General features: G+C 46.5%; 2 protein-coding genes across 2 annotated transcripts in view; one reads left to right on the plus strand and one right to left on the minus strand.

Annotated features, from left to right (window-relative positions):
- Positions 1 to 9,544, plus strand: part of ATP1A3 (ATPase Na+/K+ transporting subunit alpha 3) — a 30,829-nt gene extending 21,285 nt beyond the window's left edge. Inside the window, exons 15-19 of the mRNA XM_054998842.1 lie at positions 1,432 to 1,586; positions 2,707 to 2,830; positions 5,223 to 5,368; positions 8,818 to 8,948; positions 9,439 to 9,544. Of these exons, the coding sequence (XP_054854817.1) occupies positions 1,432 to 1,586; positions 2,707 to 2,830; positions 5,223 to 5,368; positions 8,818 to 8,948; positions 9,439 to 9,544 (662 nt within the window). The remainder of the gene's footprint in view (positions 1 to 1,431; positions 1,587 to 2,706; positions 2,831 to 5,222; positions 5,369 to 8,817; positions 8,949 to 9,438) is intronic.
- A 7,567-nt stretch (positions 9,545 to 17,111) lies between these two features.
- Positions 17,112 to 27,921, minus strand: RABAC1 (Rab acceptor 1). Its single transcript, XM_054999457.1, has 6 exons — positions 27,855 to 27,921; positions 25,250 to 25,363; positions 24,867 to 25,079; positions 23,989 to 24,086; positions 21,280 to 21,381; positions 17,112 to 17,610 (listed from the first exon to the last, which is right to left on the minus strand). Exons 2-6 carry the CDS (start codon positions 25,327 to 25,329, stop codon positions 17,522 to 17,524), a joined length of 582 nt encoding a protein of 193 aa, XP_054855432.1. The 5' UTR covers positions 25,330 to 25,363; positions 27,855 to 27,921; the 3' UTR covers positions 17,112 to 17,521.

Raw genomic sequence — 27,921 nt, forward strand, 5'->3', positions numbered from 1 at the left:
GGACAATCGCATTTCAGCCCCTCCCATAAACAAGGATGTTCTTTTTGTAACAACCTCCCATTGGTTGTCTGTCCAACATCCCCACCCCCCTCCGGAAATCTCCACAAAAGAGGATTATATCGGCTTATCCATACAACAAACACACATCTGTTTTGCAGCCATTTAACAGCTGTGGCTTCTCCCAAAGGATTCTGGGAGATGTAGTTTGCGGCTGGTGATTAGACATCTCAGATAGAGACTTTCAGCCACAACCTCTCTTCTCTAAATTACAACTCCTAGCTTTCTCTGCGAAGTGGAGATTGTTGTGAATTCGTTTTCAGATTTTTGTACAGATATGCTCCCACTGACAACTAGAGATGGGCATGAACAGCAATATGAACAAAAAAAGCCATGAACAGCCCAATCCGTTGTTCTCGAGCAAGCTGTTCGTGAGGCCCTGTTCCCGGCGAACATGTGTTCGTTCGAAGCCTTCTTTGGGGCGTTCGTCAGCCGTTTGTAAAGCCAGACAGTCTGGCACCTTTCAATCAATTCCCCTGGCAACATAGGCATGGACTGTCTGAACTCCTTCTGGCTTTCCTTCTGGCTTGTAACCCCTCAAAGTAGCTTCCAGCAGACAGTCCAGTTTTTGCCACTGTGAAAAGAAAATGACAGGAAAGGGAGGGACCCATGGATCATGGCTTTCCCAGGGTGCAATCTCTCTGAAACTTGGGGGGTCTTCAGAGGACATTGAGGACTATGTCCCCTGCAAATTTGGTGGGTATTGGACATTGAGAAGGTCAGTTTGTAACCCCTCAGAGTAGCTTCCAGCAGACAGTCCAGTTTTTGCCACTGTGAAGAGAAAATGACATGAAAGGGGGAGACCCATGGACTCTCCTTTCCCCGGCTCAAATTCAGCTAAGTCCCAAGGGGCCCATTTTGCCCCCCCCCGAACCTCCAACTATGAACATGTTCGTGAACGTGCAATGTCCCTCGATTTTCGTGAATCCCTGTTTGTGGAGGGCAACGAACAACGAACATCGTGTTTGTTTGTTTTTCCTGTTCATGCCCATCTCTACTGATAACCTCTGTAAGTGGCTTGTCCCATTGCCAAAAAAAAAAACTTTCAAAAAGTTCTTCCTACAATTCAATGAACGTTCTGTAGACAAATCCATTGAATTTTTGTCCTGGCCTCCATGGACTAGCTTAGCAAGTTGCTTCCTCCGTTCTTTGTCGGAGGGGAAGCAGATATTCAACCCCCCCAAAAAAGATCAGGAGCAGGTGAGAGAGGAGAGGTGGGGTGCAGAATCTAGCACAGAGTGAGGGAGGTACCCGAAACCATGCTGGGGGTGCCGAGATCTGCCTGGCTCTGACATTTGGGAATCCTGCTTTCCCTGCCCCCTAGTTGTGCCCCCCGTCTGTCCCCTTTATGCCCATGTGTCTCCCTCCTGCCAGGACGACTGATCTTTGACAATCTGAAGAAATCCATCGCCTACACCTTGACTAGCAACATTCCCGAGATCACGCCCTTCTTGCTGTTCATCATGGCGAACATTCCACTGCCCCTGGGTACCATCACTATCCTTTGCATTGATTTGGGAACCGATATGGTGAGTCATCCCTTACCCTCAGCCCTCCCTGTCCAAATGTTCCCCAGATCTTGCTCCTTGGCTGCCTCATTGCCGTTTGTGCCAATGAGGTCTTGACGGAAGTTTGTGTCAAAGCTTGATCCACACAAATGGATGTGGTAAAAAACTGTTCTTGGACTGTACCAAGCAGACTGGAGATGCTCAGATTATGCAACAAACACCAACCAGGCGTATCTGGGCTTTAATTCAGACCACTTTAGGAGGTTACCTTATGGTGGCTGTTTAAGATCTCTGCTTCCTAATTTTAAAGTGTTTATGCGGGGCTATATTTATATTTATGAAAACTGCTATAAGATATGTGATGTATGCTACTTAGATTTTATAATATCTATATTTGTACTATTTTAACTGAAGTTTTAACTTGTATAATTCTTACCAAATAAGGGAATGTCTTATTTTACTTGTTCAAAGCTGGTCGTGAACTGAAATAAATAAATTCAGACTGCAGATGGCATGATTGAATCCATCTACGCATACCTCTCGAAAATAATAAGAAACCCTGCGCATAAAACGTTAGCATATCCAGGGGAAGGCTAGTCTAGATCCCATTCTCCTACACAACTAGATTTCTACATACAGAGTTTTTGACAGTGAGACTAGTTTTCACCTTTAATAGCTTGCCCAGGTAATATATATTTCTTACAAGAGTGCAGAAAATTCTCTTGTTGGAGTGTAGAACTGTAATTCCTGTAGTTCCTTTATTTTGAGTGGGAGAAGACAAGACGTCAAACTGGTTGACATCTGTAGGGTAAGCCAGCTCTCAGGGTGAATGTTGGAGCATTTTCAGCATTTTTTACTATACCAGCATGGAGACAGAGGCTCAATGCCTTATGGGACCAGCTTGACAAAATGGCTGCCTCTGAGCATCCGTCTCATGCCTAGCAAAGAATGCTGACACTTCTCAAGCTTCTTTCATTTGATACAGCCGGAATGGTTCCTGTGCGCAGAAATGGTTATCCCCCTGAGTTCTGCAAGTAACAATGTGATAGAAATGTTCTGGTCCCACCAGACATCCCCCCCCCCCCAATAGGACAACTGGAAACATCTTTTTTTCTGACTGTTCTCTCCCTTTTGCCTGCAGGTGCCTGCCATCTCCTTGGCTTACGAAGCAGCCGAGAGCGACATCATGAAACGTCAGCCACGAAACCCCAGAACTGACAAGCTGGTGAATGAACGGCTGATCAGCATGGCCTATGGACAGATTGGTGAGTGGGGAATGGCGGGGAGGCAGCGTGCTGTGCCACAGAGCTAAGGAGAGTACCTGCTCGTGGGGATGCGAGCAAGGAAGTTATAGAAAAAAACAGGTCATCATTTGAGACTGGGCTTTCAGCTGTAGAAAGACTGGATATTTAGGTGCATTCTCCAGGCCAGAGATAGAAACGTCGCTGGGAGAGGCATGAACCAGCCATGAGGTGGCTGCTCCAGGGGAAATATAATCAAGGCCTTAGTCATCCTGCTGCATCTTTTAAGGGTTGGATTATACTGTGACAGAAGCCCATCCACGGTATGTGCTAAGTTATCTTGAGCTCCCTAGCTAGAAGAATATGATATGAACAATACAGGTGTATTTCTGCTAATCTTCTGCAAGACATTTCCCTTCCCAAATTCATTTATTTGCAGAACTTGGATTTCTTTCTTTTTGCAGAGATGGAGGGAATGGAAGGAAGGAAAGGGCTGGAGATGGGGGGGCAAGTCTGAGGGCAAGAGCAGCCATGGAAGAGGGCAATGAAGGCCCATGAAATACCCACCTCACGGTCCTTTGATTCAAAGGTGCTTGTAAAAATGCAAACCTCACAAATTATTATGCACATTGAAGCATCCAAACTACCAATAGAATGTTAATCGTAACAAATGGATATAGTTATAGTTTATTATTATGGTCAAAGACCGGCACAGAATGTCCAAAAAGTGTTCCTTTGGGTAGATCATGTAAAATGACAAAACATAACTTATACATAAATTACAATATAAAAATCCCCGGTAATGAATATTGTATAATATACTACTTGCTTTTACAAACCGCTGCAAGGAAAGTAGCACAGGGAGCAATAATTACCGGTTTGATGCCTAGAAGAAATTTACTAATAAATGGATATATTTTGCTTATATACACCAGGAATAAATTTTAGCACATTCTTAATCTTTAGGATCCTGGAGAGTAATGCAGATCTCCTCATGTCGCCTGATATGTATCGTTGCAAAACAGGGTAAAAATAGGATATATAGATAAAAACGTTACTGCTTTAGCCACAGCCATAAGAGCGGTGTTGCACAAAATCAAGCATATGTTTAATATCAAAACAGCTCTACAATATCCCCAGCTAAATTGGGCAACAGTTCTACACCTGTATAAACAGATACAAATCCAGTAAAATAGGTTAAATAAAAATATCCATAAAACAAAGCACTCCCCCCCTCCCCGCCAATGACTTGTCAAATTGGCTTAATTTCACCCACAAATTTGCAACTGTTTTACAAACTCAGGTCAGTTAAACTTCTGGAAAAAATCTTAGCAGGTGCATACTCAACCTGTCAGTAGAGATCCCAAAATCTCTCTTCCAAAAGTGTCTTATAAAGAACGTATGAAAATATATTGTGTTGCAGCCTCAGGTGCTTTGACAGGGGCGGATTGTGTTTTTATAAAAGATCTGCCTGTCTCTTCCGTTTCTTCCCATATACTCCCCCAGAGGGTGCTGAGATCAGCCGGTAAGCACCTACTGGTGGTCCCTGGCCCCAGGGAGGCTTGATTAGCCTCAACCAGGGCCAGGACCTTTTCGGTCCTGGCCCCGACCTGGTGGAACTCTCTGTCTGAGGACACCCGGGCCCACCAAGATCTTGTCTCCTTCAGGCGGGCCTGTAAGACGGAGATGTATGGTTGAGGCCATCAGGGTTTCCACCAAATTAGCCTCTCTCCTGGTCTCCTCTATGTCTGTAGGGGGTATTGACTGTCTACCCCTCATATATGAGCGACCATGCATGGTTAAGCTGCACCTCCACCTCTGTCAGATGTTATATGGTTTTTATATGGTGAGCAGGTGTTTTATTAGAAAGCTGTGTTAATTTATTGTGATTTCATCTTGTATATTTTATCTTCTGTTGTAACCCGCCCTGAACCTGCTTGCAGGGAGGGAAGGATATAAATATAATAAATAATAATGATAATAATAATCCATCTCATATTGCAAATTTCATAGTCTAGAGAGTAAGTGCTTATTTTTCTATTTAGATAGAAACCATGTGCCCTAAGCTCCTTGGATAAAAGGTACAATACAAATACGATAGATTTATATCAGCTGAACCTGTGTTTTTTGATCCTAAAAAGTGAACTTGGGACCCTAAGAATACAGTTACCAATCTCCAGGTTGGGCCTGGAGATCTCCTAGAATTTCAGTTGATCACCAGAATACAGATTGGTTCCCCTGGAGAAAACGGCTGCTTTGGAAGGTGGACTCTGTGGCTTTACTGTCTGTGGTTTTACACCTCCCTGCCCCAAAATCCACCCCCAAATCTCCAGGAATCCCCCAAATCAGAGTTGGCAATCCTAGTTGCGATGGAAAGGTATGGAGAATTGGACTTCTCCAACTCATTCTTTTGCAGGGATGATTCAGGCACTGGGCGGTTTCTTCTCCTACTTTGTGATCCTGGCTGAGAATGGGTTTCTTCCCTCGGTGCTGGTTGGCATTCGACTGAACTGGGATGACCGAACAGTCAATGACCTGGAGGATTCTTATGGGCAGCAGTGGGTAAGAAGAGGGGAAAAGTTCCTTTTATACAGTAGCCATTCGGTGAAACGGACAGATATTGAAATATCTCTGGGGTAGTCCTATTAGTCTATTGCCAGAAAACAAAACAGAAGTTTAGCGGTACGTTAAAGAGCAATAACATCCAGGGCTTTTTTTCAGGGGGAACGTGGTGGAACGGAGTGGCACCTCTAGAAAATGGTCACATGGCTGGTGGCCCCGCCCCCTGATCTCCAGAGGGGAGTTTAGATCGCCCTCCGCGCCAGCAATCTAAACTCCCCTCTGTCTGGAGTTCAGGGGGTGGAGCCATCGGACATGTGACCATTTTCACTGAGAGCGATTTAAACTTTAAAAAACTCCCCCCTTGTTCCAGTTAACCCAAAGTGATGTCATTGGGCGGTCCTGAGTTCCACCACTGAGTTCCACCACCTCTTTCCCCAGAACAAAAGCCCTGATAACATCTATTGCAGTATGAGCTTTCGTGTGCAATTTCTGTAATTGTCTGTTTCTGTAATGAATAAAGGAGTTTCTTTCTTGCCATTAAATATGAAGAAGTGAGCTCTATCTCATAAAAGCTCACACTGGAATAAATGTTGTCAATCTTTAAGGTGCTCCTGAACTTCTGTTAAACAGAAACCTAGTACTTACTGAGTACCCAACTTATCGGAGCAGTTGAGGAAGACCTGATACCTGACGGAAATGAGAAGCATGAACAGTTTGGGGTTGGTGCCAAACATGGAAATGTCACAACTCAACATTTTAAATATAATTGGTCACCGTACATTCTGTTCTGGAATAACTACCCTGGTAGCCCAGGAGAGCCTGAGCTCTAAGCAGGGTCAGCCTTGGTTAGAAATTGAATGGGAGACCTCCAACAAAGCCCAGGGTTGTAGGGGCAGGCAATAGCAAACTCGCTCTGTTAGTCTCTTGTCATGAAAACCCCACCAGGGGTTGCCATAAGTCAGCTATGACTAGAAGGCAGGATTTCATTTCAATCAAGCTAGTTGTGTTTCTAACAATTTTTTTCCAATGGTATTTTGTTGAATGGAGGGAAGGTAGCATGTTATTTATTATTTATTGTTATTTATATTTTTTTATATTCCGCCTTTCTCACTGAGACTCAAGGTGGATTACATAGTGTGAGATTAGTACAATCAGTAGCAAGGACAAGGGCAGGCATTTCCATACAGTGTCAAGAACATTTCCATAAACAATGTCATGGGGCAAAAGAATATAAGTTTACAAAGATATAGTATTAGCAAGGATCCAGTATGGGGTTGAGGAATTGCTGAAACAGAACATAATCAGTTCTAGGACTTACATTGAACAACATAAAGCACAGGTAGGATATAGGAGTACATATTTAAAGCAACAGATAATATGTAAGGCAACATAATGATGAAATCTATGCGAAGCATCTGGGACCCCTTTCCTACAATACCACCCTCTTAGCTGAGAAAAAAGGCCTTTTTGAATAATTCAGTTTTGCATTGTTTGCGGAAAGCCAGGAGGGTGGGGGCTCGTCAGCTCTCGAAAGCTAAGCAGGGTCAGTATTTGGATGGGAGACCACCAAGGAAAACTCTGTAGAGGAAGGCAATGGCAAACCACCTCTGCTTCCCACTTGCCTTGAAAGCCCCTTTGCTGGGGTTGCCATAAGCTGGTTGCGACTTAATGGCACATACACTCGCATTTTGTTGAATGTTGTGCTACAATACTGAAAAACAAGAGAGTGCTCTATTTTGTACCAAGGGCAACATAATACCTGAGGTTCATCTTAGCATAAACAACAGCTAGGGTGGCTCTAGGATCACTGCCAGCACCAGGGTTTCTGGTGCCCCCGGAATGCGTGATGACATCACCACGTGATGATGTCACCATGCAGCAAAGCTGGGCCCATTGGCCGGCGGGTGGCTGGGGCGGTGCGCAGAGGCTGCCCGCGTTCTGCATGCTGCCCCAGCCACCTGCCGTGCCTGGCCCGCGGCTGCTGTGCTCACCCAGGGGCATGTGGTGGTGGCAGCAGCAGTGTGGGGCTGGCTGGCTGTGTGCCAGGCACACCAGCTCCATGGAGTGCACCTCCACCCCCGGCACCCCCTCCGGCACCCCAGCACCTGCGGCACCTGCCTCACCACCTCAATGGTGGTGCCGGCCCTGTCTAGGGTTAACGGGTGAACTCTCTGAATGAAACCAAGAAAACTGGTTTGAAGTCATAGGAAGTCTTTTGCACACACCTTTCTTTCAGCCTCAGCTCCCTTTTCTGTGAAATGAGAATCATAATAAGCGAGACCTTCTTAGCAGAGCTTTGAGAAAATCTTGCCAGGCAATTAGAAAACAACTCTATAGAAACGATTCAAAGTTAGAAAAGTTGTCGTTATCTCTCTCAAAAGAAAAGGATATCCGGGAAGCCGCTCTTTCCTTGGCAGCTCTTTGTGGTTACCCTACTCAAATCAAAACTGCAGAATCTGTGATGGATTCATCACCCAAAGATCTTGAATTAATTGTAGGTTTTTGACCTAAAGTGGTTGGACAGTTGGCATTCTGGGAGGAAGAGAAAAAGGCTTGATTTGCCCCCTGCATTTCTGGAACAAAGATCATTTTCTTCATCTGTGAAGCCAAGTTTCCTAGTAAAATTCCATGTGAACACTTCCTAAAAGATGCTTATCACATGGAAGTGCTAAGAACCATCATGGGCTTCTAGACAAAGATTTGCATCGCACACCTTCACATTCAGAAGCAGCCCCCACCCCCCACCCCCAGAAGCACCGTTAGAACCATGCTAGTATCTCCCTGTAACACCTAACTTGGCTGCCAGGGCAAACTGGAATTTTGTCCCCTATTTGGAAGTCAGTTCTAAATGGAGGAAAGATGCTGAGGGATTTCAAACCTGCTCTTGAGAGCAGTGCTCATTTTGAGGAAGAATGCACAGGAACGCAGTTCCAGCAGTTCCCCAAAGAGGTCACATGATAGGTGGCCCCACCCACCTGACTCTCGGCCATTTTGGGCCCATTTCTGCCTGGATTGGGGCTGAAACGGCCCGGATCGGGCCTCTTATGGGTGGTGGATCACTCTCCCGCTCAGCAGCGGCCTGATCCTGACCGTTTTGGACCACTTTTCGGCCATTTTCAGCCCCTTTTTGCCATTTTGGGCCCAATTTCGGCCCTGAATGGCCAGGATTGGGTCCAAAACAGCCAGGATAGGTGATGTCAGGGGGTGTGGCATATGCAAATCAGTTATGCTAATGACATACTTCCAGTGATGGCAAGGGGTGTGGCATATGCTAATGAGTTATGCTAATGAGTCCCTCCAGCTCTTTTTCTACAAAATAACCCCTGCTTGAGGGTATATTAACCTTTACTTCTGTGGGGCATGGATCAGTCCTGAGGGACAGACAGACAGCGATTTTTTGTTCCTGCCTGACTGGAATATTGATTGTTGTCCTCCTCTGCCCTTCTTAGACCTATGAGCAGCGCAAAGTTGTGGAATTCACCTGCCACACAGCTTTCTTCGTCAGCATCGTGGTAGTGCAGTGGGCCGACTTGATCATCTGCAAAACCAGAAGGAATTCAGTCTTCCAGCAGGGCATGAGGTAAGATCTCTGGGGATTTAAAAACACAAACCGAGCGCTGCAGTTCTGTTACCAGAAAATGGATTATGGACGGATGTCGTATGAGCAGGGCTTTTTTTCAGCAGGAACGCGGTAGAACGGTGTTCCGGCACCGCTTGAAAATGGTCACATGGCCGGCGGCCACGCCCCCTGATCTCCAGACAGAGGGGAGTTGAGATTGCCCTCCTCTGTCTGGAGATCGGGGGCGGGGCCACTGGCGATGTGACCATTTTCACCAAGGGCGATTTAAACTTTAAAAAACTCCCGCTTTGTTACAGCTGACCCAAAGTGATGTCATTGTGCGGTTCTACCACCTCTTTTCCCAGAAAAAAAGCCCTGCTTAAGACAGAAACTGGCTAGCGTTAGAACATGATGGTGGCTGTGGGAACCTGTAAAGCTAAGGGGAGGGGCATAAGGCATGAAGGAGACTTCTGAGGATTTGTGGTCCCACTTTATTTCTCTCTCTCCCCAGAAACAAGATCCTTATTTTTGGTCTCTTTGAAGAGACTGCCCTGGCTGCTTTCCTGTCATACTGCCCCGGAATGGATGTGGCACTGAGAATGTATCCCCTTAAGTGAGTATGGGTCAAGGACAGCCTTCCAAAAAGGATGGAGCAGGCTTTCCATCTGGCAGGGGATTTTGGCTTCAGCCTCTGGTCAGAAGCCCCATCCTACCCTCCGCTCCCTCTGGCTCCCATGCCAATCTTCTTTCCTTCTCTCCTCAGGCCTAGCTGGTGGTTCTGCGCCTTCCCATACAGCTTCCTCATTTTTGTGTATGATGAAATCCGCAAACTCATACTACGCCGTAACCCAGGAGGTGAGTGTGTTGCGAAGAAGCATGGGTGTGCGTGTGCATGCATGCACAGGAATTGGGCAGGTATGACATGTCCTTTGTTTGGGATGCTAAATGAAGAAAGTTTGGGGCAGTCCAGGGCTGCATCCATGCATTGTCAGATATTGTGGTATCCAGGGCTGGCCCGTCCATTGAGGCCAGTGAGGCAGCCGCCTCAGGGCGCTAAGGCGCAGGAGGGGTGCCGACCCGGGGGCAGGGGCGTGCGCCATGGAGCTGCTGCCGCTGCCGCCAGCCAGGAGCGTGGCTGCACCTGGCCCGCAGAGCAACTGAATGGGAGGGCTGGAAGGCTCTCCACGTGCGCGCACACACACACAGAGGTAGCATTAAGCTGCCTCGGGTGCCGGCGATGCTGGAGCCGGCCCTGGTGGTATCATTGCACTCTAGCGTCATGCAGAACTCGATTTTTCCTGAGTGAGCAAAGTAATCTGTTTGCCACAGTAAGAATGCAATACTCAGTGATGTGCGGATGCAATAGAACTCTGACTTGAGAAGAAAGGAGATGACCCCGCCCCCAGAGATAGCAAGAACTGCGCTTATATAATGCTCTTCTAGACAGATTAGTAGCCCGCTAAGAACAGTGAACAATAGAGCTGGGGAGTTGGGCTGAGAGGAGTGGCTTAGCCAAGGCCATTTACTGAGCTCATGGCAGTAGTGGGATTCAAACCAGCAGAGTGCTGATTCACAGCCCAACCACTTAACCCCTATGCTACAGCAGATGATAAGAGGCCACAGCTATCCATCGCCCACAATCCAGAGTAGATCAGTGGTGCCCCAAGCACAAAACTAAAAATATGTGTAGAGGCAACAGCTCAGGAGGCTGTTTAATGGTCTCTGTGTGATTAATATTAAACTGAAATTTCATTTTTCTAACCATTTCTATGGATTTCTGCTCACCAAACTGAAGGAAGGGGTTAAATATGGAGAGTTATCATGAGAGCCTGATCTCGTCAGATCTCAGAAGCTAAGCCGGGTTGACCTTGGTTAGTAATTGGATGGGAGACCTCCAATGAAGACCAGGGTTGCAGAGGCAGCCAATGGCAAACCACCTCTCTTAGTCTCTTGCCATGAAAACCCCACCGGGGGTCGCCATAAGTCAACTTGAGGGCCAGATTTCATTTCACCATAAGTCAAAGTTTGACTGAGACCCCAAGATGACCTTAGCTTGGTAGTAAAGTCCCATCTTTTAAAATTACCCCTCGATCCAAGCTCTCTCTGCACTCTGCCTCCCCATGTAGCCTTTTTTTAATTTTAAATTTTCATAGGAAAGTAAAGAAAAACAATAAACAACAAGGACAATAAACAACGGATAAAATAATATAAGCAACATATATAACAATACACAAAACAATAAAATATATAACCGCCTATTATATTACAAAACTATTTCTCCTCTCCATCTCCTTACTTACATACACTCAGCATTTATTATCAAAGTTTTAAAATGTTAATTTTACAGTTGGTCCACTTTAATAATAGTTATCCTTAGTTTTTCTCTTTCACATAGACTTTTAACTAGTTGTAAAACAAAGACGGTTTTCTACCAGTCGTACAATTCAGAGAACAAGACTTCCCTCCCCACTTCCCCCCAACCATTTGGCCTGAAAATCTTCTCTGGTTAGCCTCAACGTTATGGGGAAATCTAGATCAGGAATGGGCAGTGTGAAGAGGGGAATATTGCAACGAGAATTACAACCAGCGCTTAGGAAGAAATCTGGGATGTTTGAAAACTGTTGGGAGAGGTGGCATACAGGACGGGGGAGGGGGCTGGCGTTTTTGAAAATGGGGGTGTTGAAAGAGGATCGGCACTAATACCTCTCTCTTGTTGATTTTTCTTTTGCAGGATGGGTGGAGAAAGAAACCTACTATTGAGCGTCTTCCTTGGTCCATTGCTGGTGTCTCCCTCGCAAGGGGGGGCACACACCCCTCCAAAATTCCATCTATCCCTCCGATTATGAGAGTAAGGCCAGATGTAGAAACAACAAACCCTGTCCCCAACCTCCGTTTCCCCAGCTTTGGGTGGCTGAGATGGGGGATTTGTCTTGTCTCATCCCGCCTGCATTTCCTAGGCTGGAGGCGAGGGGCAGGAATACACCCCTCCCCCCTCCCTCTGCTCTCTGCCCGATTCTTCCTTTTGTCTGGCAGTAGTGGGCGAGGGGAGAGAGTCCTGTGTGCCACAGACAAGTGGGGAGATGGGGCGAAATGGATTCACCCCTTCAAAATGCTCATTTCCACCCCCTCCTCCAACACTTTCAAATGTCCTTCCCTAGCTGGGGTTGAACCTGGGACCAGCAGCCACCCAGAAAAAAAAATGCCTCGGATATGTGAACCAATTGTGACAGGGTGGGGGGATTTGGGTGTTACCGTTATCTGGTTAGCAGTAGTAGAGACTCTGAGGTGACCCCTATTCTCTACCATTGTCATTCTCCTCACCCTGGGGAGGGGGGGGGGTTGAGTGTGCGAGTGCGTGTATGTGTGAGAGTGCGCGAGGGGAACAGAGGCCAAAAATGGGTTAGCCCCCCTCCCCTTCAAAGCTTCCTCGGCCTCTCCCCTATTCACAGCTTTCTGGGGCGGGGGCGGGGGGGGCGCTGAGCACAAAGGGGGGGGGAGAACCCAGCAAGAACAAAAAGCACCAGGATTCCACCCCTCCCCGACTCTTGACTCCTGCTAGATGTGTAAATTAAACTTGGGAGTTTTGAGTCTCCTGTCTGTGCATGTACAGAATTGCTCTTTTAGGACCAAGGCAGCCGCTTTCTCCCATTCTCCCCCCCACTCTGTGCATGGGGAGCGGGGAGTCAATGTCATCCTCCCATTCCAAAAAAAAAAACCCACTGAGGGAAAGGGGGATGACCTGCTGGTGGTTTACACCATCTTCTCCCCCGGCAGCCATTTCCCCAGTGCTCCTGTTTTGCCACCTGGCTCAACGGTGGAGACCACAGCCATAGCCCCCACCCTCATCTATCTTGGGGAGGGAGAGGAGGGGGCTCTCTGTCTCCTGGCAGGGTGAGGGGCTGCACCACCCTGTTTCCTCCCCCCCCCCCATATACCCTCCTATTTTCTTTGTGTTTTGGGGGTGGGGAAGGGGGACAGAAGGTGTCCATGTTTGGAGGGGGATGTATACTGTCCTGTCCCATCTTCCCCTTCCCGTTTCGGGATTGTGTTGTCGTGTGAACCAACCAAAACAAGGAGAAAAAAAAACAATTTAACAAATAAAAACCAGAAGTGGAATATTTAATACGAGCGATGTGGCAGTCTTATTACTGGCAATCTGTGAGGGTGTGGATGTCTCTATCCCAAGGGGAAAAACGGTTTCTGAATTAAAACTGGTGTAACAAAGAGGCCATGTACCCATTACGCAGAATGAAGGGGTCGACTGAGTCCATGAAATTCAGGATTGTACCAATTCAGATGGCAAGGGAAGGGTATTGCCTTCATAATTTAGAACAGTCTCTCATTTAAAAAAAATCCTCCCTACCTGAAGTAAAAATAGCATGTAGAAAGGTTTAGCATGCTAATTTGCTACCTGTAGAAAGCTTGGGTTTAAAAACAAAAAACATGGAATGGCAATAAAAATATGTGTCGTCCCCCCCCCCAGACGCAGTCTGAGGTGGTACATCCTGGAATCTTCCACCCCTCATTTTCAGCAGGGAGGAGTAATGTGTGGCGTAGGAGTTAAGAAAGTGAGCAATGAGCCAGTATGAATCTCACTTTAGCCACGATTCTTAGATCTGTCATAAGGCTTGAATATGAAAGTTTCGGCGGGGGACGGGAAGGGACCAAAACTGGCCTTTATCCCCCCACTCTATTCAGCAAAATCACTCCAGCATAAAAAGCCCCCCCCGCCCCCCCTCCTTAAGTGGCTGTTCTGCTGACAGAAGAACCACTGAAGATGGAAGAAGATGTCAAACTCTGCAAAAATCAACTTGCCTCCCCGAAGCATCCTAGCTGGGGAACTGCTGAATTTTAAAAAATCTGCCTGTTGTACCCTTTGAAATGAGGAATGGGGTGTGTGTGTGGGGGGGGGGGCTCTGCAGCTGTGATGGCAAAAGAGCCTGAAATGAGAATTTAGCTAGAGTTAGCCCAGGGGGATCTTTTTAATAAAAACAAACAAACAAAAAAAGCTGATATAGGGATACTGAAAGAAAAGGGGAAAGGGGAACAAAAAAGAAAAAGTTGAAGATTGTGTATTACAGGGGCTGTCAAAAGAGAATGACTAACATTTAAAATATAGTTTCCAGATAAACAGCACAAACAAAACCTCATTAATTCAGCCAATATTTAGTAAACTATATAGTCAAGTTGACTGAGATGAAAAAATTATTTAGCATTAGGTAATATTGATTATACATTTTTAACATTATATATATATATATATCTTGGCTGCTTCCACACACATTGGATAATCCACTTTCAATACTCATTAGTGAACATTTGAAACCGATTTTCCATGTGTGGAACAAAAAATCCACTTCTAAAGGATTACGAAAGTGCATTGAAAGTGCATTATTCAACGTGTGTGGAAACGGCCATCGTCATAGTTATAATTATCATAATAAAAAGTTAAGATTATTATAATGAAAGTTGAGATACCTCTTACAAAGACTGTTGAAATACACTACAATATAATAACTTTATAGCTTTTAAACAGCACATTCAAATTATAACACAATAGATTTCATTACCGGCTATAATAGATTATATTATAGCCCAGGCTGCTCTTGTTCTTCCGCATTCGGCCACAAGGGGGAGAGCAGCAGCTTTAGCCAACACTGCAGCAGACAGAGGTGAGGGTGGGCGAAGAGGGCTGCGCTTGGGAGGTTCGACCTGGAATGGCCCTACGCCTCCCCTCCTTTCCCCAGGTTTGTCTCTGACGCTTTGGCTCCGTGCTAGTTCCTTCCCCGTCTGGCACTGTCCTCTATTTCAAAAGGTGCCACCTGATGTAGCTAATTTAATCGGATTGTTTTTTTCCATCTGGCTCCCTTGGAGGGGAGAAAGGAGGAAGAGATCGTTGTCGTAGCGACTGAAGGCTGCAGAGAGGATATTGCCATGGTGACTAACGCAGAGGAAATCCACTGATGGTGTAAAAGGGGGAGGCAAGGACCAGAATACAGGGCAAGGGGCAGAGTGTTCTCTTCCTAGTTGGTCCTGCATCAGTTTAAGGTTATAATCCGCTTAGGTCCCTCCCTTTCCCAGGCTCCACACTCAAATCTCCAGGAATTTCCCAATTCAGAGGTGGCAATCTTGGGGTATTCGCTACGTGGCCGGAACACAAAACCCCAACCTAGGCAGCCCGGAGAGAGCTGTAGCAGGTGGCAGAGAGATGCGTCACTTGCCAAATTTTTGCACATTGGTTAAAGGACCAAGAGCAGGCTAAAAGATCCTGGAAAAGGTGGCATTTGTAATCCCTTTTGCCACACAAGCTGTGCAGTGCGTGGATACGGGTAGACAGGGACATGCATCCATGCTGAGCTGCGCTGCCGTTTTTGACAGCTGTGACTCCCACCCACCCCCCACCCCGGCGTCCAGGCACTGTATTGGAGCCCTGTTTTACTCATGTGTAATTGGTCACAGCCAGCCTTTGCTGAGGCTAATTCCAACCTGTATTGGGACTATCCAAATGAGCGATCCGATCAGAGGGCCCTGCAAAAGAAGAGAGGGCGCTACAAGGAATCCAAGGATGTAGCTGGCTGTTGGCAGGAGCCAAGAGCCAATTTCTCAGGCGATGTAATTTAGGAACAACCCTCCAGAAATCAGGTTTGGCAGGCCAGGCTGGTGAGAAACCTGCTGGCTTGCCCCCTCCCCCATACGCATGAACATATAAAGTTCCTTGAAAGAGTCCGGCTTTTGGCAACTCTAGCTCAGGATTTACTCTGACTAGCAGCCACTTTCCAGGCAGAAAGAGTCCTTTCCCATCTGCAGATTCTTTTGATTCATTTATGCCACACCTTTCTCCCCAACAGAGACCCACGGTGATTTACATAATTCTCCTCTCCTCCAGTTATCCTTACAACAACCCTGTGAGGTAGGTTAGGCTAAGAGTGTGTGATGGGCCCACAATCACCTAGCAAGCTTCCATGGCAGAGTGGGGATTCAAACCTGGGACTCCCGGATCCTAGTCAAACACTCTAACCACTACGCTATGTTGTCTCTCTAAGCTTGTCTATCTAATGAGTTTTTATTCAGCTCTTTGTCTAAGGAGCTTCCTTGACACTATGATTTGAACTCAGGCCTCCCACATCCTAGCCTGACACTCCAAACCCCTATGCCACTCTGGCTCTCAGTACATGGAGATCTCAAAGATTGGACCAACCTTCTGCATGCCAAGAATTTTGCCTGCAACCGAGGCTTTCCAGCCATCCAGTCTTCAATATAACTATTCTCCTGCCCATTTCCGATATTTGAGTTCCCCACTGCATCAGCCTCTCCCTTGCAAGAGGAGAGGCCTTAAAGTCCAGACAGCCAAGAGATTTTCCCGGCCCCACAGCCCAAGCGGGTCACGTTACAAACATTCTCACAGCTGCTCCCTTTCATCTGGACCCCCCCCCCCCCGCCGCCCCATTTCTCAGTAGAGCACAAGAACTGTGTAGTTTCTCAGCAAAGCAGCCACATGAAAGGCTTTGAAAGAGCGAGGCAATTTTCCACGAGGAGCAAATCACCATTGCTGTTTTATGCATGGGCGTCTCCTAGCCGAAAGACTGACGTTCAGCCCTATTTGTAGCAAGATCCAAGAATCTTACACAGCTGCTCACCCGGAGCACCACGGACTCTTCTGCTCTTTTGTCTCACCCTAGCCACGATTTCATGTAGATTGCCTCCTTCAGCAGCAGATATTACGGGCCTTAAGAGCAGTGAGATTGGGACCAGAACTTGGTAGCGCCTGCACACATCACGAGTGCCCACACAGGAGAAGTTGCAGGCATTCTGTGAGCTTGGAAGAGTTAAACAGGTTGGTTTCTGTGTCCCAAAGTCCACCGTTAAGCAACACACAGTGGAATTATTTTGGATGCTGGCGAGATGAGACGATTGGGGAATTTTCATTTTGATGCAACTGGATAGAATTTGGGGCTTCTTGCATCAGGGACTTGGGGTGATTTTGCGTGTGCCTGCCCTTGCCAAGCAACGGGCAGGCACGGTGGCAATTTACGAGGCCGAAGGTTACTTCCTAGAGATTCTGGCCAGCCTTGAGGAGCTGGCCACACAGGGCAGTTGTTGGACTTGTGCACTGAAGGCAGGCATAACACAATGTGTGGTGATAACCTCTCTTGTGACATGGATTAAGACACCTGAACAACAATCTAATAACATTTTTTCCCTTTAATGTTACTGGTTAGAGGGGGGAAAAAGAGGCTGCACTCAGATATTGGTCTGAAACCTCCAAGGCTTGGCTGTTATGAAATGAATTCACGTGTTGATGATCTCACCATGGGGGGAAAGTAACAGCAGCGTTACAGCATGTCCCAGAGAAGAAAATCCAAGAGAGGATCTAGGAACTTGTGGAAAGGGAGGGTCTAGCAATGAGATGTTAGTCTTAAAAGAACAGCACCAAGATGAGGTTTAAAGGACCGGAAGGGAGCCTGTAACTTAGGCTCTTGCTGAGAGAAACTCAGTAAAACATCAACAGTATATATAGAGGCAATAGAAGAATAACATCGAGGCAGAGGATGCACTAGGGAGAGGAAGGAGCCAGCTGACGTCCACCGGGCTCTTCACACCGGCTCCATCTGTAGTTCGTCGGTGTCTCCAGATTCCAGCTCGTGAAAGGCAGCGTGGGAGCCGATAACTACCAAGGTGGCACCTGCAGTGAGAGACAGAGAGGAAGGGAGAGCTGTCACAGCCCTATTGCCATCTGTAATGATGGGAGCAGAGAATCTCTCCTCCTCCCTTTTCCAAACCTGGCCGTTGCAGACAGTTTTGGAAACTCAGGCAGGGCAGAGAAAGGGAAGCGGGAGAGAAAGGGTGGGGGGTGCGCAAGTTGGGACGAACAGCCTTCGATCTGCTTCTGCTCCCCAAGTGGACAAGAGCAAGGTGAGAGCTGCCATTCTTACTCAGGGAAAAAGCACATGGGGGGGGGGGGCTCTTGGTCTCCTTCGCTCACAGTGCGAGGCAATGGGGGAACCTGTCCACCATCCTGTTTTAAATGTGTATTAATAGAAATACACTGCTGTTTTAATGTGGATGCATTTTTATTGCATTTTAATATGTTGTTATCCGCCCTGAGCCCACCCGCAGGGAGGGCGGAATAGAAATTTGAAATAAATAAATAAAATAAATAACCTGGATCATGTGCCAAAGCCTTGGCACCAAGGTGCCATTGCAAGACACAGCGTCGCATTAGGGCAGCAACCCGAGCGGCATCGTGCAAAGCTGTCAGCTATCTGAGTACAATAGCCTAGAGAGGGAAACCTCCTAATTACCAGTGAGACCGAGAGAGCAACAACTCAAGCAGGCACAACCGGAAAACGTATGTCAATTTCACTGTGATTATTCAGAAATGATATATAGGTTATAACCACACCGACAATTGAAACGGTTGAGAAAGTATCTGGTGTTAATGACGCTGAATGAAACAAACGAAACTTTGGCCAGATGAAGACTTCTTCGAAACGAGCAAAATGTATTTAGCCGGCAGGCTCGAAGCCGACTACCTTTAAGACCGCTGCAGTCAATCCTAGCTACTGGGAAGCAGGAACCTACGAGCGGCGTTGCGAAAAAATACTGAGGAAATTTCGGACGTTTACTCCAAGAACACCCATAAACGAGACAGTTATTTACTATAGACTTCAAACGGACTTTCCATTGTGAATTACTAAGAAAGTTTGTGTGTTATAACCTATATATCATTTCCGAATAATTACAGTGAAATTGACATATGTTTTCCGGTTGTGCTTCCTTGAGTTGTTGCTCTCTCGGTCTCACAGCTATCTGAATACAGCAGTGGGGAAGAGGAAGGATACCTAAAGATTAAAATGGGGCACGGTGATCATAATGCAAAGCCCATCACAGAAGGTAAGCCCCCCCCCCCCAGGCAAAACATGAGAACTGAATGGAAGGACCACAGGCCAAGCAATTTGCCCCCAAGACTCCTGAGGCTAGACGGCTCATCTGAATTTTGCCATCTTGCAGAAGCCGGAAGAGCCGGCCAAGAGATTCCAACAGAGGTTCTTAAAACACAGTTGTGTTGAATGCATTCTTCTTTGCTTGAAAAGGGATTGGGGGGGATTTGAAAAGCAACTAATGTGATCAAATTAAAAATTCCTTTGGATACCAATGGTCAATTAAGGTTGAAGTATTTTGACTTCACACACAGCGGTACATAAAATTTCGTTGGTGATATGGGACAGAGTCCAACATTCCAAGAATCTCATCTTGCAATAAAAAATAAATAAATAAGGTTTCCAGTCCTTATGATTGCAAAACACAGGTTTAGAACTGTGGGGACAATATGAGGAAGAAGCTTGGAGCCGGAAAGGTGCCAATATTAATTTTCCAGTGCTTTAAAAATGGAGGAGGAACATGCAAAGAGTTTGCATGGCTCCTTGGTTCTCTCCGAAAATAGCAAAAGCAGAATAAATAATGCAAAAGAAGAATAATCTTATGCTTAATTTGCAATATATATATATATATGAATTTAGGATTTAGCAGTTCTAAATCCTTCATAATTTAGTGTGTTTTAAAGCACAGGGGAAACATCGCCATCTAGCTTCTTCCGAAAGAACGGCAAGGATTCTCAGGATAGGTTCACCAAAAGCCAGTCTATTTGGGCATGTATATGGAGACAACAGATGCAGAACAGTCAGATATTCATGCCTGTAATTATGAGAGGCAATAGGGGGCAACACTCCCCCAGAAATATGGCATGCTCCACCACTGACCCTCCTGTTTAAAAAAAATAAGTCTGTAGCCCTTTCCGTTTCAGAGATGTAACAGAAAGTGTGCAAGGAGGGGTTTTTTTTCTTGATTGCCTGGGAAGACAGAGGAGGGGGGAGAGGAAGCTGCAAGCCAACTACAGCTGGGCCAGCTAAACCCTTCTTGGTTCTCACCTTCAGTGCCCCACACCTTTTCTCCCAGGGCCCTGTACTTCTTTCTCGTTTGTTTCTTGTATTCTGCCTCTACAGGCTAACCCAGAAGAGTGAAAATGGGGGCGGGGGATGATGACGATGACAAGTTTGCTTAAGTAGAAGGTCACCTTTATTTATGTATGTATGTATGTATTGCCAGCCTTTCTCACTGAGACTCAAGGCGGATTACACAATGTGAGACCAGTACAGTCAGTTTCAAGGACATTTCCATGAAAATGCCATAGGGTAAATAAATACACGTTTACAAAGACATCGCATTTGCAAGAATCCAATACAGAGTTGAAGAAATGCTGAAACAGAACATAAGCAATTCTAGGGCTGAGATTAGACCACATGAAGCACAAGTAGCTCATAGGAACACATATTTAAGACAACAGGTAGTACGTCAGGCAACATAGTGGTGAAGTCTATGGTCCTTAACTCATTAGCGAAGCACCTGAGAGCCCCTCCCTACAATACAAAAGCCTTTCCACAGGGTAGGGGCCACCACAGAGAAAGCCCGTCTATGGACTGCTGTTGATTTCGCCCATGTGCAGGCTGGCACCTGCAAGAGTCCCTGTTCAGCTGAGTGAAGCTGGGGTGGAGGAACATAGGGAGGGAGGTGTTCCTGTGGGCACGCTGGGCCCATGAATGCTAGATTCTGCATAAGCTGTTCAGAACCAGGCCAGGACACTTCTGGGCCTCAGTTGATGGGAACCAACAAAGTCTTAGCTAAGTGCCAGCTGTTATTTTTTTCCTTCAAGTTGGCTGCTCTATAGTCCTTACTGTAATTCATAATCTCTATTTTTTAATTATCTTTAATATTGTACTGTTATTGTTGAAATGAATAATAAAAATTTTTAAAAAAAGTTGGCTGCTCTAGATTTCCCAGTGTTGTTAAAAACAAACCATTGTTAGAAGAAGTTAGGGGCTTTGTTGCCAAGTATAAAACAGTCTTTCTTAACATTTGCAATGACATGTGAGAATATTAGGCAGAAAACTGGAGTGAGATTTATGCAGTTTTAGGGTTGGCTCCTCTTTTTCTGATGGGAGGTTTGCCTGGTATCTGGTTTTAATCACTAATTGCAAATTACCTTGCTGTAATGTGCCTGTGTAAAGGAATGCATGCCTCTGAGCATGCGCAGAATGCCAATGAAGTCTCAGGGTTTAGGATGATGGGGACCTACCAAGGCAGAAGGGAAGAACTACGTGTGCTACCCTGAGTTCCTTGGAAAGAAGGGCAGGATAAAAATGCAAGAGAGCCTTAACATTGTTTGCTCTCGGTTGTGTGAACATGCCAAAGAACGAGGATCTGTGGCTAGGGAAAAAGAGGGTTATTCAGTGGTCCAAGTGAGAAGAAAGTTACACCCCACATCTTGAAAAGAGTGAATGCTGAAATTACTCACCCAGCACCCAGAAAACAGCTGATCCAGCTCCTGCCAGCCAGAAAAATGGAAAAGAAATGCCTCCAGCCAGGCCATACTGATGGGCTGTACTGAGTTCCCGCCCTAGAGAAAAAGAGACGGGGGGGGGGGGCAGAAGCAAAGGAGCAACAATCAAGAGGAGCCTTACAGGCACCATAAAGACACACAGCTTTCTTGAAGGTGTCCCAACGCTCTGTTTTGTTTTGATTTTTATTCCCCCCTCTCTAAAGAGAGAATCTGCATACAGGGTTTGTTTCCTAATTTTAGAGCCTCTTCCAGGCTGCTTGGGAAAATAAAACACCTTGTTTAAACAGCTGCAGTCCTGAGACCAAGGTTTCCATTCAAAGGGACGGGAGAAATTCTGCCCTTTCCACAGTTTGCAAATTGCAAGTCAGGGCTCTGAAGCCTAGGAGGAGCCAAGACTGAAAACGACATAAACAAACGATCCTCACTCATTCTTGTTGGCACATTGCCACCTGATGGCCACTTTGGGAACTGCAACATCCAAACTCCTTTCTATTAGGTAAAAAGGTAAAGGTAGTCCCCCGCATGGGGGACGTCGCATCATGACGTTTTCTTGGCAGACTTTTTACGGGGTGGTTTGCCATTGCCTTCCCCAGTCATCTACACTTTACCCCCAGGAAACTGGGTACTCATTTTACTGACCTCGGAAGGATGGAAGGCTGAGTCAACCTTGAGCCGGCTACCTGAACCTGGCTTCTGCCGAGACTGAACTCAAGTCGTGCACAGAGCTTGGGCTGCAGTACTGCAGCTTACCACTCTGCACCACGGGGCTCCAAGTATAGATGACTGGGGAAGGCAATGGCAAACCACCCCATAAAAAGTCTGCCAAGAAAACGCTGTGATGCGACGTTCCCCCCAAAGGTCAGTAATGACTCAGTGCTTGCACAGGGGACTACCTTTACCATTCCTATTAAACCCAAGGGAAAAATTACAGACGATCTCCAGGGCCCATATAAAGGACAGATATAAGGAACTGCAAAAGGGGAAGAGCTGCTGCCTTCCTTTTCTTGGCGTACAGTAGCCTATGCGTCATCTTATTTGCTACTGATGATTCATGAAGATGCCGTTTTTTGCAGTCTTCCCAGACTAGATTGGTAATCTCATTCTCACATGCAGTTCCTGGTTTGGTCCTTTTAATCCAAGCCTCCAGCTTGCAGTTCCCTGATTTGGTATTTGGTGACAGCCTGCTTTAGTTTGGCACATTTTGCTATTGACAGGCAGCTTTAATAAAATAATTCTGAGAAAGGGATCTATATGTCAGGATGCTGTCTGCCATACTCTGCAAGGCCCTGTGTACTGCTTGACTATGATGACAGGGGCTGTTCTCTGATTAGAATGTGAAAATCTGCAGGGGAGGGGGCTGCTCTGCGGTTATCTGTGTGTTTTCTCTTTAGCCTGGGAAGCTTGAGAAACGGTGCCTCGTGGCCTTGAAGTTTCCAACACATCATCTCTGCTTTGTCCTGCTGCTCATCTCTTGAATTTAGCTGTTTCCTGAAAGGAGTGGGGACTCTGGGGATTAGGCTGTGCTTAGAATCCTACATATGTTATGTGCTTGTAGAGAAACACCATTCCTGGCAAGGAATGCAGTAGGGGTATGATTCCAGTAGCTTATCAATAAAGTGCTTTAACTCATGCAGTTCCTGGACTCATGCAGCGAAGTCTTTTAAGAGTTATTTAGCATCCATACACTAAAGCAGTCCGGTATGCTGTTGGATCTGAGTCCTTTGGCACAAATGAATTCCTTCTACCCTAAACAGGGTGGCTTAATGCAGATCACAGGGGGAACAAAATGGGGCCATTTCCAAAGAAGAGGGAGATTTTTGTACGGGGTGCCTACCCCAAACGGGCAAAGACTACCTGAGTGTGCTTCACCCCTGGAACTCTTCTAGAATGAGACTGTTCAGCCTCAGGGAAAGAGCACAGAAGACTCTCCCTTCTGTCTCAGGATGGGGTGTGGGTCCCCCCACATACTGTATATAGTTGTTTCCGCTTATGGCCCTGCAGTCTGAGAGTGAATCTCTTTGTCTGGAAATGTGCACTGTACAGTCTCAGAATCAGGGGTTTTTTTCAGCGGGAACGTGGTGGAATGGAGTTCCAGCACCTCTCGAAAATGGTCACATGGCTGGTGGCCCCGCCCCCTGATCTCCAGACAGAGATCAGGGGGCAGGGCCACTGGCCATGTGATCATTTTTGCCAAGCGCGATTTAAACTTTAAAAAACTTTTAAAAACTCCCCCCTTGTTCCAGCTGACCCAAAGTGATGTCATTGTGCGGTCCTGAGTTCCACCACTGAGTTCCACCACCTCTTTTCCTAGAAAAAAAGCCCCGCTCAGAATGCATAATTAAATACTGTTCCATGCCAAAAACTCCCTCTCTGGGGATAGCTAAAACATCAAAATTCTAAATCTGGTTTCCTCTGACGTATGTTTTGTGTTTAAGGAGGTGTCCTATTTTTAAAGTGGGCCATTAGGCATTCGAACGTGCACATGGTATTTTCTCCAAAAGTCTGTACCGTATGTAAAAGTCTAGGATGGCACTAAGTCTGTTTTGTGCAGTTGTTATTTTGCTTCACTCGCTGCGGTGGGACTTAATTCACATAGATTAGGAACTGGCATGAATTACACGCATCACACTCATCCCCAGCAAATCAGAGTCACTCTAGCCTTACCAAACACAACGAGTTGTGACTGCTGTGTTTTCAGGTAGATGATATAACAGGCCCCAAAGAAGACAGCGAGAGCGATCAGGAGTAGAGGGGATGTGATGCTGTGGGGAGAGAGGAAAGCAAGGAGGTTAGATACCTGGGCAAGGGAGAACTTGTGGCTCAGTGGCAGAGAACCCATTTTGCATACAAAGAAGTTCAAGGTTTGATTCCTGGCATCTTCAGTTCAAGGATATCTGGTATGGGCCAGTGGTTGGAATCATATGAAACACAAAACAGTGCAACGTTCCTCCCATTTCATGGATTCCAAACAAAAGATCTGTGAACTTTAGGGCTCTTCAAAATGTGAGTAAATCAATGGAAGATGGCAAATTTCCAAATGTACTTTGTGTCTAACACCCTTTTGCAGTACATGACACACTCAGCAGGCTTTCCTGCAGCAATATCTCTGAGCATGAAAACAGGCAAAGAGAAGCTCCACAGGATGCATCTGTACATCTGTACATCATGCTGCAGGTACAGGATTCAAATTCTTCCCTGCAAAAAAAAAATCCTTTCCCCCACTCCCATCGTTCCAAATCACTGTATCAGTGTTAGCTCTTCAACATGTTCATCTGGGTTAGTTTTCTCATCTGACCAAAATATACAGATTTTAAAAACTCTTTTCAGACATTTCTTGCCCAACAACCATGTTGCAAAATCAAGGGAGGGAGGAAATGTTTCCAGCCATAAGGGCTAGAAATCTGGTTTTTTCATCTGAAAGCCGTGAATCTCAGGGTGCCATGTTTTTACCTAACCCCAGTTCTGTTACTGCTCGGCAATCTGATGGCAAGATGCTCCCACTGCAAAGTTAGGAGGGCTCCCCCTCCACTCCTGCTACTCACAGGCAATAGACGATGAGTCCCAAGAAAACGAAGACGTAGTTGCTCTGGAAATACTCAACGTTGCGCACGAGCCGTTTGCACAGCTCCCCAAAATTCCGGGGCTTCCCAAAGCGGCGCTGGTCCAGAAAGTTGGCCCAGGGTCGGATGGTGGCCCGACGCTGCTCCAGCCATTCCTTAGCAGGGCCTTGGGGCAAGAGAGCCGGGATGGAGATCCTGAAAGAGGGCAGTGGAGGGTGGGGGGGAAGGAGGGCAGAGAGTGCTTTAGAAAGCTGAAAGCCACAACAGGATCCACACCTTTCAAAACATGACCCCTCCCCACAAGCCCTTTCCCTAGAATCAAAGGCCATCACCCACGGCCAAGGCTTGTCTCACTAGCTTCTTACTTGGTACCCAAAACTGTTCCTGCTGCCTCCACTTCTGTTCCTGGATTGAAGAGATGCTCTGGTCCTATTTTGCTAGCCATCACACTCCGGACAATTTCAGGCCAGACCGAGGTGCTGCAGAGACAGGGAGGGAGAGAGAGAGCGCTGGAGCAGTCAAACACTCTCTTGGGTGGCTTGAAGGGAACAATTGTGAGTGGCCAGGCCCTGGCAAGAGGCAGATCTCACAAGCTCCTTGACCGAGGATACAGAAGCAAAGGTGATTTCACACATTATGAAGAAGCAACTCTGTAGGGAGCTCCGGTCGATCGGGTCTCTCCGCACAATGTGTTTTGCATGCCCACAATTTACATTTTCAGGTGCACAGGGGGAAAAAAATCTTGGGTATATGCCTGAAAATGTGTGAAAGACAACATAAGCCTAGTCTCCCTTCTGGAGGGGCAGCACTGCCCAGTTGAATTTGTATGGATTGCAGCTGCCCTCCAGCCCACCAGTGCCCCTGTAAACTGCACGACCACAATCCAGGAATCCCATTGCCGGTTTCTGATGTCCTGTTTTTCTACTTTTGCAATGTTCCTCTTCTTTACGATAAAATCAATGGCAACATCTGACCTATTTTAATTTAGAGGTGAGAAACACGTGGCTTCATTCTAGCCAGCAACTGCTTTAAAAAAAAAAATCCCGGCAGAGAGATTTCCTTCTACGCTTCTGCAAACAATTACATCCTGGGACAAAACCCCAGTTCCTGGTATTACTGAGCAAATCAGAAGAGGATCTCAGTGTGGGAGGGGGGATTATTTTTCTAACATGATTATCATTATTTGCTTAATTATGATTTTTAAAAAAATACGTGTAAAGGCCTGTGGAGCAAGTTATGCTGAGATCAAAGTTCAAATCCCTGCTCACTCAGGGTGACTTTGGGCAAGGGACAATAACCTTTCACAGGGTCATTGTGGGATAATATGGAGTTTGGTGTAGTGTTTTGGTGTAGTGGTGGAGCCAGTTTGGTGTAGTGCTTATGAGCATGGGACTCTAGAGCGGGGTTTGATTCCCCACTCCTCCACTTGAAGCCAGCTGGGTGACCTTGGGCTGGTCACAGTTCTCTGGAGTTTTCTCAGCCCCACCCACCTCACAGGGTGTTTTGTTGTGGGGATAATGATAACATAATTTGTAAACCGCTCTGAGTGGGCATTAAGTTGTCCTGAAGGGCAGTATATAAACTGAATGTTGTTGTTGTTATATCCAGCTTTGAGCTCCTTAGCAAATGGGTGGGATAGAAATGTCATGACATGCACAGACCAGTAAGAGACTCACATTTTCATTAAGAAGATGCTTCCCCCACCCACCCGCTCCCAAAAGACATACTTTGAGTGGCTGATGATCTTGCAGTCAGCCTAGTACGTGCCTCCCAGTGAATATACAATGTTTGAAGATGAGATCTGTATTTGTTAACATAACATGGCCCTGCTACAATTATAATGCCTTTATATAAACCTGGAATACTATGTATAGTTCTGGCCTCTCTCTCTCTCAAAAAAAGATATTTCTGAAAACTTGAAATGGAGCAGAATGGGACAGCCACTATTATCTAAGAGGTTGCAGCACTTTTTCTATGAAGAAACACTAACACTTTTTTTGGGCGGGGGGGGGGGATAATGATGACTAAGGAGAGATGATAAAAGTATGCACAGTCTGGAGGAAGCTGATAAAGAGACATTTTTCTCTTTCTAGATCACCTGGTGGCCAACTGGCAGTAATCGTAGGACATAAAAAGGAAAAATATTTCTTCACACAATACATCATTCATAAAATTGGCAGCCACAAGCAACAGCAAAGTACAGTCAGGCCGTTTTTAAAAAGGATTACACAAATTCATGAGGATAGTTTCAGGTGGGTAGCTGTGCTGGTCTGTAGTAGAAGAGCAAGATTTGGGTCGAGTGGCACCTTAAAGACCAACTAGATTTCCAGAGTGTGAGCTTTCAAGAGTCAGAGCTCCCTTCGTCAGATACAAGGAGCCTACAGACTAAGGGACCTCCACTTCTCTCTGTATCTGATGAAAGGAGCTCTGACTCTCAAAAACTCATACCCTGGAAATCTAGTTGGTCTTTGAGGTGCTATTGGGCCCGAATCTTACAAATCCATGAGATACGCGTCTATCAAGAGCTACGATCTATGGCAGTTAGATGGAACCTCCAGCTCCTGAGGCAGTATACTTATAATTGAATACTGAACTGCTGGGGAAAGGGAGAAGGGGAGGATTCTTGCTTTCCTGCTCAACTTGTAGGCTTCCCAGAACCATCTGGCTAGGTTGTGGAAAAAAGGAGAAACGCTGTGTATTTTGCCCCCACCCCATAATGCTCACCACTAGACCCAGGATGGCACGCAGGGTGGGATCTCCCCAGCTATAGCCCACAGCGCCCTAGGGATGCCTCCCATATCTCAGCATCTCTTGGGTGGGGCTCAGCAAAAAGGGCCTCCCCAGAAGAAGCCTCTGCCTCCTCGCCTCCAAGAAGGTCCAGGCCGGAGCGAAAGATGCCCAGCCGGCGCCGCAGCCAACTGTCCCCCTGCATCCCGGGTTGCCCCTAGCAACAGAACGTTCACCGCTCACCTGCCGCCTTTGAAACCTGGTCCCGGAGCCTCGCCGGAAGCGCAGTGCCTGCGTGGCAAGGAGGCGG

The sequence above is a fragment of the Eublepharis macularius genome, chromosome 15 (assembly GCF_028583425.1).
Source record: "Eublepharis macularius isolate TG4126 chromosome 15, MPM_Emac_v1.0, whole genome shotgun sequence".
NCBI lineage: Eukaryota > Metazoa > Chordata > Lepidosauria > Squamata > Eublepharidae > Eublepharis > Eublepharis macularius.